The sequence below is a fragment of the Puma concolor genome, chromosome A3 (assembly GCF_028749965.1).
Source record: "Puma concolor isolate L17-30 chromosome A3, mPumCon1.1.hap2, whole genome shotgun sequence".
NCBI classification, from domain to species: Eukaryota; Metazoa; Chordata; class Mammalia; order Carnivora; family Felidae; genus Puma; species Puma concolor.
In genome coordinates, this window is record NC_141669.1 from 23,528,835 (window position 1) to 23,543,620 (window position 14,786).

At 37.2% G+C, this 14,786-nt stretch overlaps 1 protein-coding gene across 1 annotated transcript in view; it reads left to right on the forward strand.

Moving 5' to 3' along the window:
• Nucleotides 1-13,783, forward strand: part of WDR43 (WD repeat domain 43) — a 48,794-nt gene extending 35,011 nt beyond the window's left edge. Inside the window, exons 12-18 of the mRNA XM_025927321.2 lie at nucleotides 4,487-4,573; nucleotides 5,191-5,222; nucleotides 6,218-6,281; nucleotides 9,056-9,169; nucleotides 9,632-9,701; nucleotides 11,977-12,023; nucleotides 12,128-13,783. Coding sequence (XP_025783106.1) covers nucleotides 4,487-4,573; nucleotides 5,191-5,222; nucleotides 6,218-6,281; nucleotides 9,056-9,169; nucleotides 9,632-9,701; nucleotides 11,977-12,023; nucleotides 12,128-12,313 — 600 coding nt within the window. The 3' untranslated portion in view covers nucleotides 12,314-13,783. The remainder of the gene's footprint in view (nucleotides 1-4,486; nucleotides 4,574-5,190; nucleotides 5,223-6,217; nucleotides 6,282-9,055; nucleotides 9,170-9,631; nucleotides 9,702-11,976; nucleotides 12,024-12,127) is intronic.
• Nucleotides 13,784-14,786: the final 1,003 nt, after the last annotated feature.

Here is a 14,786-nt window from a genome sequence, read left to right on the forward strand (position 1 = left end):
ATTTCCCCCTGGCCGTGAGAGGGGGCGGTGAGGTGGAACCTTGGCAATGGGTAGGAGGTTTGGGGGAAAAATTGAAGAGGGTTGGGGGTTATCTTGTGAAGTATTTAGAGGTAAAATACTAGAAATTTATATAAGGGAAGCATTTATTATTTGTGTGTTTGTAAGTTGGTGACTGCTTGTATGAAGTGACTTAATTAGGTCCCCTTAAATTCCAGAATGTAACAGTGATCTGTGCAGAAAATTGAAGTGTAAAAATTGGATTTAAGCACTGCCTAATTAGATTAAAGCAGTTTACATTTTCTTAAGTGCATTTATTCTTAGTGACTCAGCAATATTATGGTGCCACTAGTATTGATATGCCTTTTAATATGTAACCTGTGAATAGCATCTTTCTGATTTATATTTTGATCTAAATGGGAATATCTTATATTTGTGTTTAAGGTGACTTTTGCATAAAGGGGACACTACATCCTAAAACTTAAAATTGCTTGTAAAATAGTTTGTAAGCGTATGTAATTTGGAAGGTGGATTTTAGTTTAATATGGCATAGAAATCTAGGTGAAAAATAAGCTGTAGAAAATAGCTGACAGTTTTTAAAATACACTGTTAACTTACCTGTCGTTATTGCCTCCTTAATTGTGCTTTGAAACCTTCCTCAGTAGTATAACTAAATCAGTTCCCATTTTTTATTTTAAAGAAACATTTCAAAACATTTAAAAAATTATTACAGTGGACCACCATGGACTCATCACTCAGTTTCAGAAATGATCAAATCTAGCCAGTCTGTCTGTGATGGTTTCATTTATCTGCCCACATGTCTTCCCACATTATAGTGAAGATATCTTTTAGAGACATCATTTTATCCATAAATAAATCCCTGTTCCACTGACAATAGCAAGTCCTTTTAAAAACAACCACAATCCAGGGGGCGCCTGGGTAGCGCAGTTGGTTAAGCGTCTGACTTCAGCCAGGTCACGATCTCGCGGTCTGTGAGTTCGAGCCCCGCGTCAGGCTCTGGGGTGATGGCTCAGAGCCTGGAGCCTGTTTCCGATTCTGTGTCTCCCTCTCTCTCTGCCCCTCCCCCGTTCATGCTCTGTCTCTCTCTGTCCCAAAAATAAATAAAAAAAAACGAAGAAAAAAAAAATTAAAAAAAAAAAAAAACCCACAATCCAGTGTGCCTGGGTGGCTCAGTTGGTTAAGCGTCTGACTTCGGCTCAGGTCATTATCTCGTGGTTTGTGAGTTCAAGTCCCGTGTCGGGCTCTGTGCTCTGTGCTGGCAACTTTCTCAGAGCCTGGAGCCTGCTCTGGATTCTGTCTCCCTTTCTCTCTGCCCCTCCTCTGCTCATACTGTCTCTGTCTCTCTCAAAAATAAATAAACGCTAAAAAAAAAAAAAAAAAAAAAAAACCCACGATCTATTATCACACCTAGTAAACAGTAATTACTTAAAACCATCAAATATCCATCAGAGACCATCAAATATCCCTGATTGTCTCATAAACTTCTTTAGTTTTTATTTTTGCTTCCTTTAAAACAGGATCCCTGTGAAGTCCACACAGTATTGGGTAGATATATGCCTCTTCTGTCTCTTGCAGTTAATTTTTTTTTTAGAGGAGCTGAGTTATTAGCTGCATAGAGACCTCATAGTCTGCATTTTGTCTCCTGCAAAACTCCATTTTATTGGGTCATTTAATCCAATAAATGTTGTCATTAAAAAAAATTTGTTTTTAACGTTTATTTTTGAGAGAATGGGACAGAGCACGAGTGGGGGAGGGGGCAGAGAGCGGGATGGGGGTCGGGGTGGGTGCACACAGAATCTAAAGCAGGCTCCAGGCTCTGAGATGTCAGCATAGAGCCCAACCCGGGGCTCGAACTCATGGACCCCCAGATCATGACCTGAGCTGAAGTCGGATGCTTAACCGACTGAGCCACCCAGGCGCCCCAATAAATGGTATCATTTAACATGTTCCTCTGTCATATTTTCTATACACTGGTAGTTGTATCTCAAAGCTTGTAGAGATTCAGGTTAGAATCTTTTGGTACTTCAAAGTTGACAGTGTGTCCTTTTATTAGGTGTCACAGTTTTTGGGACAAATGAAATGATGTTTATGGAAGCACTTCTTAAATTATAAAGCATTGTACACATAAGACTTTCTCATTATTGTATTACTTAAGTAGAAGTAATTGGAAACTAGAATCCTGAAAAATTGGGTGCTGGAAAAGACCTGTAAATGTTATAGTGAGGGCTTAAAATAACCCTTAAAAAAAAAGTATAGAGATTTTCCCATACTGTATTGCCTGGGAGATGCATTCACATATTCTGTACTTCACTCTAAAATAAAAAGCGAGACAAGTTAAAAAAACAAAACTTTTTTCTCCTAAAAATAGTCTTCCCCATTCCTCAAAGTGACCTTATGAGGACACATGAAATATAGTAGGAGGACTTAAAGAATGAAAGAAGGGAGGTAGCAATGGCAGGGATACATCATGTGACTAAAACTGAGGTTAAGAATCCCCACCTTAGAGGGGTATCTGAGTAGCTCAGTCGGTTAAACACCAGCTTCGGCTCAGGTCATGATCTCACAGTTTGTGAGTGCAAGCCCTGTGTCAGGGCTCTGTGCTGACAGCTCAGAGCCTGGAGCCTGCTTTGAATCCTGTGTCTCCATGCCATAGAAAACTTGACGTTAAACTTGTGGCTTTAGGAAGGTGGGAATTTGACTCAAAAGAAAAGGCTACAGCTTATGAAAAGAGAAGAGAAGCCAAGTTATTGGCACCCAGAAAAGATAGAGATTTTAAGATTTTAAAAAATTTACTTAATTTTTGAAAGTGCCATTTATAGTAGTACCAAGAAGTTAAGATAAATGTATAAAAGATGACTCTCTCTCTACATTGAAAACTACAAAAATTGAGAGAAATTAACAAAGATTAAAATATATAGATATCTAAACCATGTTTGTAGGTTGAAAGATTTAATATTGTTAAAATGAGGAATTTCCCCCACATTTGTGTTTTTAGTGCATTCCCAATTAAATTTCAACATCTCCAAGTAAAATTGGAGGACTTACCCTACTTGATTTCAAGATAAAGTTACAGTAATCAAGATAGTTTGGTATTGGTGAAAAATAAGTACAAATTAAGAAACCACAATAGTCCAGAAAAAGACTACACACAATTGATTTTCAATAAACGTACTAACTTGAGTTAATTGAGAAAGTAAACTCTTCCCAACAATTGGTCCTGAATCAACCAGATACCCATATGGGAAAAAACTGGTCCTGAATCAACCAAATATCCATATGGGAAAAAACACATCTCAACTCTTACTTCATGAAAGTCGACACAAAATACATAAATGTAAAACCAAAACCTGCAAAACTTCTAGAAAAAAACAGGATAAAATCTACACAAACGTTTGTGGATGAAGTCTTAGATGGCTTCCCAGCAAGCCATCTACAGGAAAAAATGGTCATTTGGACTTCATGAAAGTTGAAATCTTTTGCTCTTGAAATGACACTGTTAAGAGAGTGTGGGAAGGCAAGCTGCAGGCTGGGAAAAAATGTTTGCAACTCCTTCATCAGACAAAGGATTCATATCCAGAATACACAAACATCTGGATAATGAGACTCAGGTCAAAAAACCATTGGTAAAGGTGTGAACAGATCCTTCACAAAAGAATTCAAATGGCCAATCAGTGCATGTATACGTGTTCTGTGTCATTAGTCATCACAGATGAGCAAACTGAAGTGACAGTGATGTGATGCTGCACACCCATTATTGACCCATAAAAGACAGTTCCTCTGTTGGGGAGGATGTGGTGCAGCTGAATGTCCTGTCATGGTGGTGGGGATATAAAATGGTACAGCTACTTTGGAAAACAATTTGGCGACTTCTTAAAAGTTAAGGATTTATTTACCTTAAGACCCAGTCATTCTACTGCTAGGTATTTACCTGGAGAATCAAAAATACGTTCATATAAAGACTTGGACATGAATGGTCATGGCAACTCTATATTTTAATAGCCAGAAACTAGAAAGAACCTATCTTTTGATTGGCTTAAAATCTTATCAGAAAGTTGATAATTGTAAAAGTTTTGTTGCTAAGTGTGATTTTAGTGTGTTTTGCTCACTCTTATGTGGTTATAACTCTAATTTTATGTAATGACGGTTTGGCAGCTTCTCTAAAGTGGCATATATCTGTATTTAAATGTATAGAGGTGTTCTGTATTATATCAAAATTTGTTCATAAAGTTTAAAATTTGTAGAGAAGAAATCTGTTTATCAAATGCCCTGATTCCTGAAGATTATACTTGCCTGATAGCCATGGACATTAACATAACATTTTTCAGTCAGTCCCTCCAGCAGCCGTCATTCACTAAAATTCAGTTTGTAGTTTGTTTGGTTTTTAAAATCATTTTTACTGATAGTTTCTCCTGTAGTGTCCTTAGCTTCTGAATATGCTTATCTTTATATTTCTTTTATTTTCTCACAGAAAGTACTTCAGACTAGGAATTTAAACCTAATTAAGAGGACTGTATTAAGGATGCCCCTGCATGCTGTTATTCCATTGTTGCAAGAGGTAACTGAATATTCTTTTCATTTTAAGGTCCTTACACTGTGAATTAAAGAGAATCTGTATAGAGAAATGGATTTGCAGTATATAAGCAAGCAGAGTGTTTAGAGTAGATGATAGATCTACTTAAATAAGATGGACCTAATCCATATTTTTTCTGTGTATTTTTTTATTGAGATATAATTCACATATCATAAGATTCACCCCTTTGACGTGTACAATTCAGTGTTTTTTAATATATTCACAGATTGTGTAGTTCTTACCAAAAAAAAAAAAAAAAAAAAATCCTGTACCAGTTAGCCACTCCTCATTCTCCCTTACCCTCAGTTTCTGGCAACCACAAATTATTTTCTCGCCCTGGATTTGCCACTTCTGAACATTCATTCATATAAATCCTAGCCAGATTTTTTATCAGGTAATTACTCTTATTGTGGGAAGTATTCCTAGATTATGTTTGTTGAACATTGAAGAATTAGGAAATTTAGGAATTGTTTAGGAATAGTGATTTCCTAATAGTCTTTTCTATATTTTCTTTGTTCTTCTGGATGTTATGTATTGTGGGAATTGGTGCAGATTTGCTGCCTCTGACGTACTGTTGCTAATACTGTTTTTCTCCCCCTCAGCTTACAAAAAGATTGCAGGGACATCCTAATAGGTAAGATACTTAGGTGACTTAAATTGCTTTGATTTTATAAACATTTTAAAGGTGACTGTTAAAAACAGCAATTTTGACAGCATGAAGTTACATAGTGGGTAGCCCCAAATTCTAAGTAGGAAGACTCATTAAGGGTCAGACATTGCTCTTCCTACTTACTTGAAGGATTCTTATTCCTAAGATTTTAGTATAGTTTTCTCCTTTCTTTTAGGAAACTCGTGTTTGGTGTTTTGTTTTATTATCAGGTCATTTAATGAATTAGTCTTAAGATTTCATCCTAATCATATATAAAATTGCCATTTGTAGAATTCTCCCAACCTAAGATAAGGAAGTATTTTATATGACTGAATTTTGTGGGTCTTTCTTGTTAATAATCTGATGATTAAGTATATAAATAGGAAGTTGGTATGTCAAAGATCCTAAGCTTTAAGTGTAGTATTTTCGGTGCTATAGTATATAATAAAGTTTTTCTTTTAGTTTTCTTCCCCCTCATAGACTCCAGTAGTGTTTGGAGCTCACAAAGAAAAGCCAAATAATTCATCGATTAGGCCGAGCTTATACATTTTTTTTGGTCTGTATTTGTCTGCTAATGTGGCATGGAAATCTTTTGCTATTTGTACCTGATAGTGAGTAGATGTTCGGGGTAAAATGCAAAGTCAGTTAAGCCCAGTTTACTGAGCCCATAATTACTGTCTGTTAATTATGAAGTAAAGTATGGGCTTTATTCTTGAATTGTTTTAGAGGGAAGGGAGTTTTGTCCTCTTCCAGTCCATGTAACTCCCCCCTCACAATCCCTCCAGAGATGGGTATATTTCAGATCTCTGATAGAGTCTGAAGGGATGAGAAGTCAGTGGTTTATTTTGTAGTGTTGTTTTCACAGGACACAATTTATGGATCTTCACTTGGCCTGAATTCTTCTAATATTACAATTCAGTTGTATTTAATTTTGAATTTGTGAATATTTGTTTACTTGGGTTTTTTTTTCTTTTTTTCAGTGCTGTTTTAATGGTTCAGTGGCTAAAATGTGTGTTAACGGTCCATGCATCCTATCTATCCACAGTAAGTCGTCAGCTGTAGTTGGCTTTGATAAAGATTATAAACTGAGGGGTTAATAGAACCATCCTCTCTCCAACTGCTCTTCAGCCATCAGCTGCTGCTTTTAAAGATTTTATTTTTCCCCAGGTGTGTGGTGTAGTAATGTCCATTGTTGCCTTTTGTAAATTGGCCTCTTTTTTTTGCCCTGGGTTTTAAAAAAATTTTTTTTTTCAACGTTTATTTATTTTTGGGACAGAGAGAGACAGAGCATGAACGGGGGAGGGGCAGAGAGAGAGGGAGACACAGAATCGGAAACAGGCTCCAGGCTCTGAGCCATCAGCCCAGAGCCTGACGCGGGGCTCGAACTCACGGACCGCGAGATCGTGACCTGGCTGAAGTCGGACGCTTAACCGACTGCGCCACCCAGGCGCCCCTGCCCTGGGTTTTAAAAGTAATATATATTCTGTAGAGAACTTTGAAAAAATACAGAAAGGAGAAAAGTAACATACTGACTTACTATATTAGCCTTTAGATGTAGTTTTCTATGTATGTAACCTGTTTCACAAAATTATTTTTTACATTGTATGTATCTCTCCCCTGTCCTACCTTGTCCCAGGACAATAACAAATAGCTTGTGGTAAAAATGAAATTAAATATTTAATACATGTCATTTTGTAGGACTGCTGTAAGCTCTTGATTATCTATGCAAATGGGAAGCATGGAACATAAAATCTTAAAGCAACACCAGAAAAAAACAATTTTATGTCATAATATGAATTGTGTTCTTTGCCACATCATCAAATCAGTTATATTTTAAGCTAGAAATAAAATTATCCAATTTACTTTTTTCTTTAATTTTATTATTTAGTGCCATGTAATAGGTTTTCTTAAGAAAATTCTTAATTTTACTCTTCCTTTAAACAATTTTTTTCAATGTTTGTTAATTTTTGTGTGTGAGAGAGCATGAATGAGTAGGGGAGGGGCAGAGAGAGTGAGAGAGAATCTGAAGCAGTCTCCAGGCTCCTAGCTGTCAGTGCAGAGCCCAGTGCAAGGCTCGAACTCATGAACTGTGACATCATGACCTGAGCCAAAGTTGGACACTTAACTGAGCCACCCAAGCGCCCCTATTCTTACTTTCTTAACACAGTTTCATCCAACTTCGCCTGGTCCCTTGTCCCTTGTTCTGTCTCAGGCTCCTTTCCCCCTTCATTAGTTTGAAATTGGAGAAACAATTGGATAACCAGCAGCGTGTTCTTTGTGTCTGGGGAGAATTCGCCAGGATGTTAGAATGTGGGGAGGTACGCTGTTGGGTTTCCCAGGTTGCAGAATCTTGGGAGGGCAGTTGAGGGCAGTGGTGAGTGGAGTGGCTGATTGGCATCTCATGGGCAGGCGCAGAGTCCCACAAGCTTCAAGACTTGGGACTGTGGCTGGTAAACCGGGCAGCACTTATTTTGTGACCTCATTTACTTGTTTAGAAGTGAAAAGAGCCCTAGGAGGCCTTGTAGTGAAATTCATTCCCGAATCAACTCCTAAGGTTGAACTGCTGGAGTAGTAGTTGTGTAATGTTCACAGTCATGGCAAAACAGACCAAAGAAGCGTGGTATAGAGAGGACTCGACTGCCAAGAGTTCTCTCACCTCAGAAAACAGTGGTTTTCCTTCTACATTTCCTTCCTTTCCTCCTTCCTTATCAGGTATCTTTACCTTCTTTAAGCCGAGGGACTGTGCTAGGCATGGGGCTTAAGTAATGGACAAGACACTCAGATACCCATATTCCTGGAACTTACCTCCTGAATAGGGACAAATAAGAGATGATGGTAATTGGAATGTGATCATGTTAAACTTTGTTTTATTCTTTTTGTGTCTGTTTGCTATTTAACATGTAAATGAAATACTCTTATTTGTGCTAAATTGTCAGTGATAGGAGACAAGTAAAGGCTAATTAAAGGGCAGAGTAGGGTCCATTTTTTTGTTCCTATGGAGGGACAATTTAATCCGTGCTTTAATTCCTTAAGCATGGTTCATAGGATTCATTAATAGGGAGTATGTTTGAAATACGATAAGGTCAGCTTCGTACTATGTTGCTCTGTTGTGCTGGTCTCTGGTCTCTGGAAACTGGGAAGAGCTCCCTTCAACTTGCTCTGAGGACTTATGGTAGAAGTAGATAATGTGATACTGTCAGAGTAAGTTTCAGAGGAAAGTCCTCTTTATCCCGGAGATATATGGTGGGGATGTATATATTTTTTAATGTTTATTTATTTTTGAGAGAGACAGAGTGCAAGCAGGGGACGGGCAGAGAGAGAGGGAGACACAGAATCTGAAGCGGCGTCTAGGCTCTGAGCTATCAAGCACAGAGCCCGATGCGAGGCTCGAACTCCTGAACCATGAGATCATGACCTGAGCTGAAGTCTGATGCCCAATCTACTGAGCCACCCAGGCACCCCGGGGATATATCTATTTTTTATTCAGTGTCTCATTTGTATTGACCTTCTCTAAAACCTCATGATCAGCACAAAGAACAGCACCCTCCCCTGCTTTTTCTTGAACTACCTTGTGGTTTCTTCTGACCCTGTATCATTACTTAACAAAATCCATTGTTTTTTTTGCCATTAGGACATTGAAGGCCTACAAAAATCTGAGATGTTGTTAGGCTGTGTCCCAAGCAGACACTGCCACTGGATGTGCAAGCAGATACTTGGGGGGCAGTGGCTGAATACTTGGGTGTGTCTGAGCATGATTTGTATGTTTGTTATTTATACTTTGTCATGATGGTATGACATCATCTTTTTTCCCTCCCTAGTTGCCTGATCTGGTACCCCAGCTGGGGACACTATACCAGTTAATGGAAAGCAGAGTAAAAACTTTTCAGAAACTCTCCCACCTTCATGGAAAGCTTATTCTTCTGATTACTCAAGTGAGTAAATCAAATTGTTTTGTGCTAAACTTTGGATGTGATAGGAATACAGGGAGGAATTGAAAGCCATGTGTTTCAGCAAGAAATTGATAAATGTTAATAACTCGGAAATGTTATGTATTCGATCGTAAGTAAACCTAATTGTGCCTGTTTTCCGGAGGGGTTCTCACTATCCTATTTCAGTTGTTAATATGCTTAGGACAGTTGTGCTATGAACAACAAGTTCCAGGCACAGAAAGAAATTCTGATCACCTTACAGGGTTTTTCAACTTTTACAGAGTAATTCTTTATCGTATTTGGCAAATTTGCTCTTTGCTCTGTATTTGACCTGTATCGTATTAAGGCCATCCACCGTAGTGGTTGAGGGCAAGTTTACTGTGAGGAAGGTGGAGTGTGGTGGGGGTTGCGATACTTGAAATAACCGTGTACTCTGTTTCATGATAAAACCGTATTGTCTTTCAGGTCACAGCTTCAGAGAAATCAAAGGGAATGACTTGTCCTGAGCAAAAGGCAAAATTGGTATATGAGGAAGGTAAGGTTTGGGGCAGTGTAGAATTTAGAATTGGAACATTCATCTTTTAACTTTGAATTCTGTTATCTTATTTTAAAGAACATGAATGTGAATAAGATCATGCTTGGCACACCTTCTGTGGCAAAATACGATCAAATAAGAAAAGAGAAGGCACAAATACAATAGAGTAACAAAAAAGGGCATTAGGTATGGAAGAGATGAACAGAAGTAGGAGAACACTGTGAACAAACTTTAGGCCAGCACATTATGACCCTAGATGACAATAGGTAATTTCTTAGGAAACATTAATGACCAAAGTTGACTAAATAAAAAGAACTAGAAACCTTGAATAAGCTGATGGCCCTAAAATTGGTTTAATCAAAACATTTGCTCAAAGATGCCAGGCATAGAGTTTTTATAGGTGAATTTTGATCAGTCTTTCAAGGAATAAGTCATTTTTGTTACAAACAATTTTGGCATTTTATGAGTCAAAACCAGATTAGGATATTAAGAAAACAACATTTTAGACCATCTTCAAATATCCCGAGTAGTAGATTATAGAAGTGCTTAACTAAAATACCAAGTAGAATTTATTTGAAGATTGTAAGACAATTTAGCATCAAGGATTTATTAATGTAGTTACTACATTAACCGATTACTAGAACACTATATACGAATAGATCTAGAAAAAGAATTCCATAAAATTCAGTCTTTATGTCATTATTGATAATCTAAGCAATCTACAGATTTAAAGGAATTCTCTTAATCTGTATCAAGGCAGAGTTTGGAAGCATTCCCATAAAGTCAGGAACTAGACAATAATGTACTTTTTATTGCTTCTGGATATCCTGCCTAGTACTGTATGAAAGAAGTGAATTCTAGAACATTGGACTTGGCAGTTGTTAACCATCACAACTTAGAAAATGCAGCAGAATCTACAGTTATACCATCATGAATGAGATAAGGAAGTAAGTTTACTGGATATCAAGATCAGCAAAAAGGAATCGGAATCAGTAGCATTATTATGTTCCAGTAACATATTGTGTGTCTACTAACATGTGTCCCAGTCAGGAAATTTATTAGGAAGAAGATCTCATTCATAGCAGCAATCAAAACTATGAAGTCCCTAGAAATATATCTAAAAATTAAACAAATCTTTATATAGAGAAAATTACAGAACATAATTGAAGGACATAAAAGCATACCTGAATTAATTAGACTTCATGTGCATTTTTCCAAATTTTATTGAGATACAATTTACCCATGACATTATATTTTTTTAGGCGTGCAACATAATGATTTGATACATGTATGTATTGCGAAATGGCCACCATAATATGTTTAATTAACATCCATCACCATACATAGTTGCATTTTTCCCCCCTAACAATAAGAACTTTTTTTATTCTCTTAGCAGCTTTCAAATAAACTGTACAGTATCGTTAATTGTGGTCACCATGCTGTACATTATATCCGCAGGACTTCTTTATCTTATAACTGGAAGCTTGTATCTTTTAATTTTCACTCATTTCTCCCTACCGTGCATTCCCCATGTCTGGCAACCACCAGTCTCTTCTCTGTAAGTTTTGTGTTGTTTAGATTGCACACATAAGTGAGATCATACAGTATTTATCTTTCTCTGTCATACTTATTGCACTTAGCCCAGTACCCTCAAGGTCTATCCATGTTGTCATAAATGGGATGATGTCCTTTTTTAAAAAGCTGAATGATATTTAATAGCTGAGTTCAGTGGCTGAATGTATACCACATTTTTTTTAAACATCCATCCATTCCATCAGTGGACTCTTAGGTTGTTTCCGTGTCTTGGCTGTTGTAAATAATGCTGCAGTGAACATGGGGGTGCAGGTGTCTCTTTGAGATCCTGACTTTGTTTCCTTTGACATCTACCCAGCAGCATAATTGATGGGTCATCTGGTAGTTTTATTGTTAATTTCTTGGGAGAGCCTCCATACTGTTTTCAGTAATGCCAGTACCAATTTACATTTCTACCAATAGTGCATGAGGGTTTCCTTTTCTCCACATCCTTGGCTTAAGTTTTTAAGGATGGATTTTGTTAAGGTTTTGGTACTTTGTCCTCCTCAGTGAGATCTTGGTGGAATAAAACAGTAAATGTACTTTTATGCAAATAAGAGTATTAACTTAATGTTACTTCTTAGGTGGATGATAGCTGAATATATTTCTAAAAGTACATTCAGGAATCTGATTCTATTTAGTTTTTAGGGCTCTGCCCTCTGCTTGTTGATTACAAACTTAAGGCTGGGTTTTCTCCTTGTAGAGTCTTCTGAAGAGGAGTCAGATGATGAAATAGAGAAGGATTCTGATGTGAGTGATTTGTTTCCTGTTACATAAATCTGCTTTTATATCCTTGTGTTCTGTAAGAACGAGGACTTAATGAATGCTTTCCTTATTTAATATATTTCTACCAGGATAATTGGGATGAAGATGAGGAAGATAAAGAAAGTGAAAAAGATGAGGATGTTGATGAAGAGGAGGAAGAGGAAGATGCTGAAGAAAAAGACGAGGAAAATGGTGAGGACAGAGATGTGGCAAGTGAGAAGGAATTAAATGGAGATTCTGATTTAGATCCTGAAAATGAAAGTGAAGAAGAATGAAGATGGAAAAGAAGCCAATGGAACTATGTAATCTCTGGCTCACCTTGCCCAGTGCTGCCGAGTTCTCCTGGGAGGGTTGTCTCTGGGACGGATGCCAAGGACCGTTGCACATTTCCAAGTTCCTCATGGTGGTTCCCATGCCATCTTGCTGTCCTGAGCACCCCAGACTTAGCTGTGTAAATAAGAGTGTTTCATTCAAATGTTAATAAACTTTACACAGTAAATAGACATTTTCTGCAATGTACTGACATGAGTGTCCAATATATGGTATATTTTTATAATATAATATCCTAGTATGGTTGGTTATACCAAGAATTGACAGGAGTGAAGATGAAGACCTTTCCCTTGTAGGGTTTCAAGAACTGGACTTTGTGAAGGAGTCAGCTCTTATCTCAGGTCGGTATCTCTCGTCAAATCCAGATATGAAGCAGCACTAGTGAAAACAATTTTTAATTTGGTACATTTTCATAAAATATGAAGGGATGACTAAAGATTCGTAGTAAAAACGGTTGCGATTTTAAAAATTAAAGTGAGATCATACAATCATACAATTTCCCTAGCTTGTCTGTGAATGGTGGTGATCTGATTTGAGTCAGGCTGAATATTTGGAGTGCTTCCCCTAAACAGCCATTTATTTTTTAATCTGTCATGTGGAATATTTTTTTAAAACACACAAAAAATTATGCTAATTAAAAAAACTAAAGAATTAGCCATATTAAGGATTTTTCTTGACTGCAAGTTGCCTGTAAAGAATCATCAGTGTATAGATTTAGAAGTATCCATTATTTGCAACTTTTTAAAAAATTCAGTTATAGCTGCTTTTGAAGAGGTTTTCACTTTTATTTAAATTACTAATGGATCAAAGAACAATTGTTTATTTTTTTCTCTTTGGTTTTAGATATTAATGATAACCTTGTTGGAATTTTTTTCCAAAGAAAATATTTTTATAATTCAGTAATTTAATGTTTTCCTTCCTTTTCATTACCCACTCTTGGCAGTGTTAGGGTATCTGTTTACCTTTAAAATAATAAATCTGACTCAAGATTTTTTTATGTATGTATAAATAAGTATTTTGGTGTGCAACAAAAGCCTTTTCAAATTATCAGTACCTTTTTTTTTTTTTTTTTTTTTTTTTTAATTTTAAAGAATGAGCCAGTATTTGTTTAGTGCTCTCTAGGGAACATGCAGATGGGAGCTCAACTCTAAGGGAGGGCTGGGGAGATGGGTTTATTTTTACCACCTGTGAATATGTAAAACACAAAACCATGATCTCTGAGGGACTTTTTAACACCAGTGGCAGGACAAGAGATTTCTGTGCTCAACTAATGGAGCCGGAGCCATATAGGCATCTTGGGAAACAAGTTTGAGCCAGCTACTGGTGTAATGTACAGTTATATTTGTCTATAAATGGAACTGTTTATGGCAATTTAATACCATTCTCTTTGTAAAGTGAATAAATATTCATCTTTACCCAGTCTTGTCTTGTGGTGTATGTAGAGGAACACAGCCACCTATTTGGGCTTGTTGTGAAGGTTTCAAGAAAGTGATCCTACTCCGCTAGCATTAATAGGTACACTCTCAGGGTTTGTTGGAAAACCTGGAATTTGTAACGAAGTGAAAGAACCAGGAACTTTGAATTGGGATGCAGCCCCGCTGGCTGAGTCATGCTCCCACAGCCCGAGGCTGCAGTGGTGGTCATGGTTTCCCTGCACCTGACTCTCCCGGGAGAAGTAAAGGACCATGTGTGTAGTGATTGCTTACTAATTATTGTTGGGGTTAGACAAATCCGGAGCTTAATTAGGCTTGTTTCAAAGACGTTTCTAGTTTCAGGGTGTTTTTCACCATTGTCGTTCCACTCCTAATCCAGGGCAACCGCGCTTTGTGTGTGTGGTGGTGTCTTTTCTGAGAATAATTTTTCCTCCCAACCTTTTATTTTGAAAAGTTAACCCTACATTCATGATCAAGGATTAACACATTGTATTTGGTTGTGGTTACTGCTCTGTTAATCCAGAATATCCCCCTTTGTGTATGTGTGTCATGATTTTGATATTTAAATGATTCCCATAAATAAGGCTGTGTTGGAGAAATGTTTTACCATCTGGATTCGTCTGATTGTTTCCTTGTGGTTAGATTCTGGTTTAAATGTTTTTGGCAAGAATACTAAATAGGTAGGGGTATCAGATTAATTTGTAAAGAAGTCTTTGGGTGTAGATGAATATACAGAGTATATGTTTTGATGTAAGTAGGTATCAAACTTAGGTTTGGGACTTTTGAAGTTTTAGTGCAGCGGGGCTCTTGGGGTGCAGAAGTGGAATCGTGGTAGTGAGAACACTGGGTATATTGATATAAGGCTGTTCCCTATGGAAATTAACTCTCAGCATTGTACATTCATTCATTCAACAAATACTGATTGATTGTACCTACTCTGTGCCAGGGATTATGTAGTTGCTTGGCATACATCACTGAATTCTGT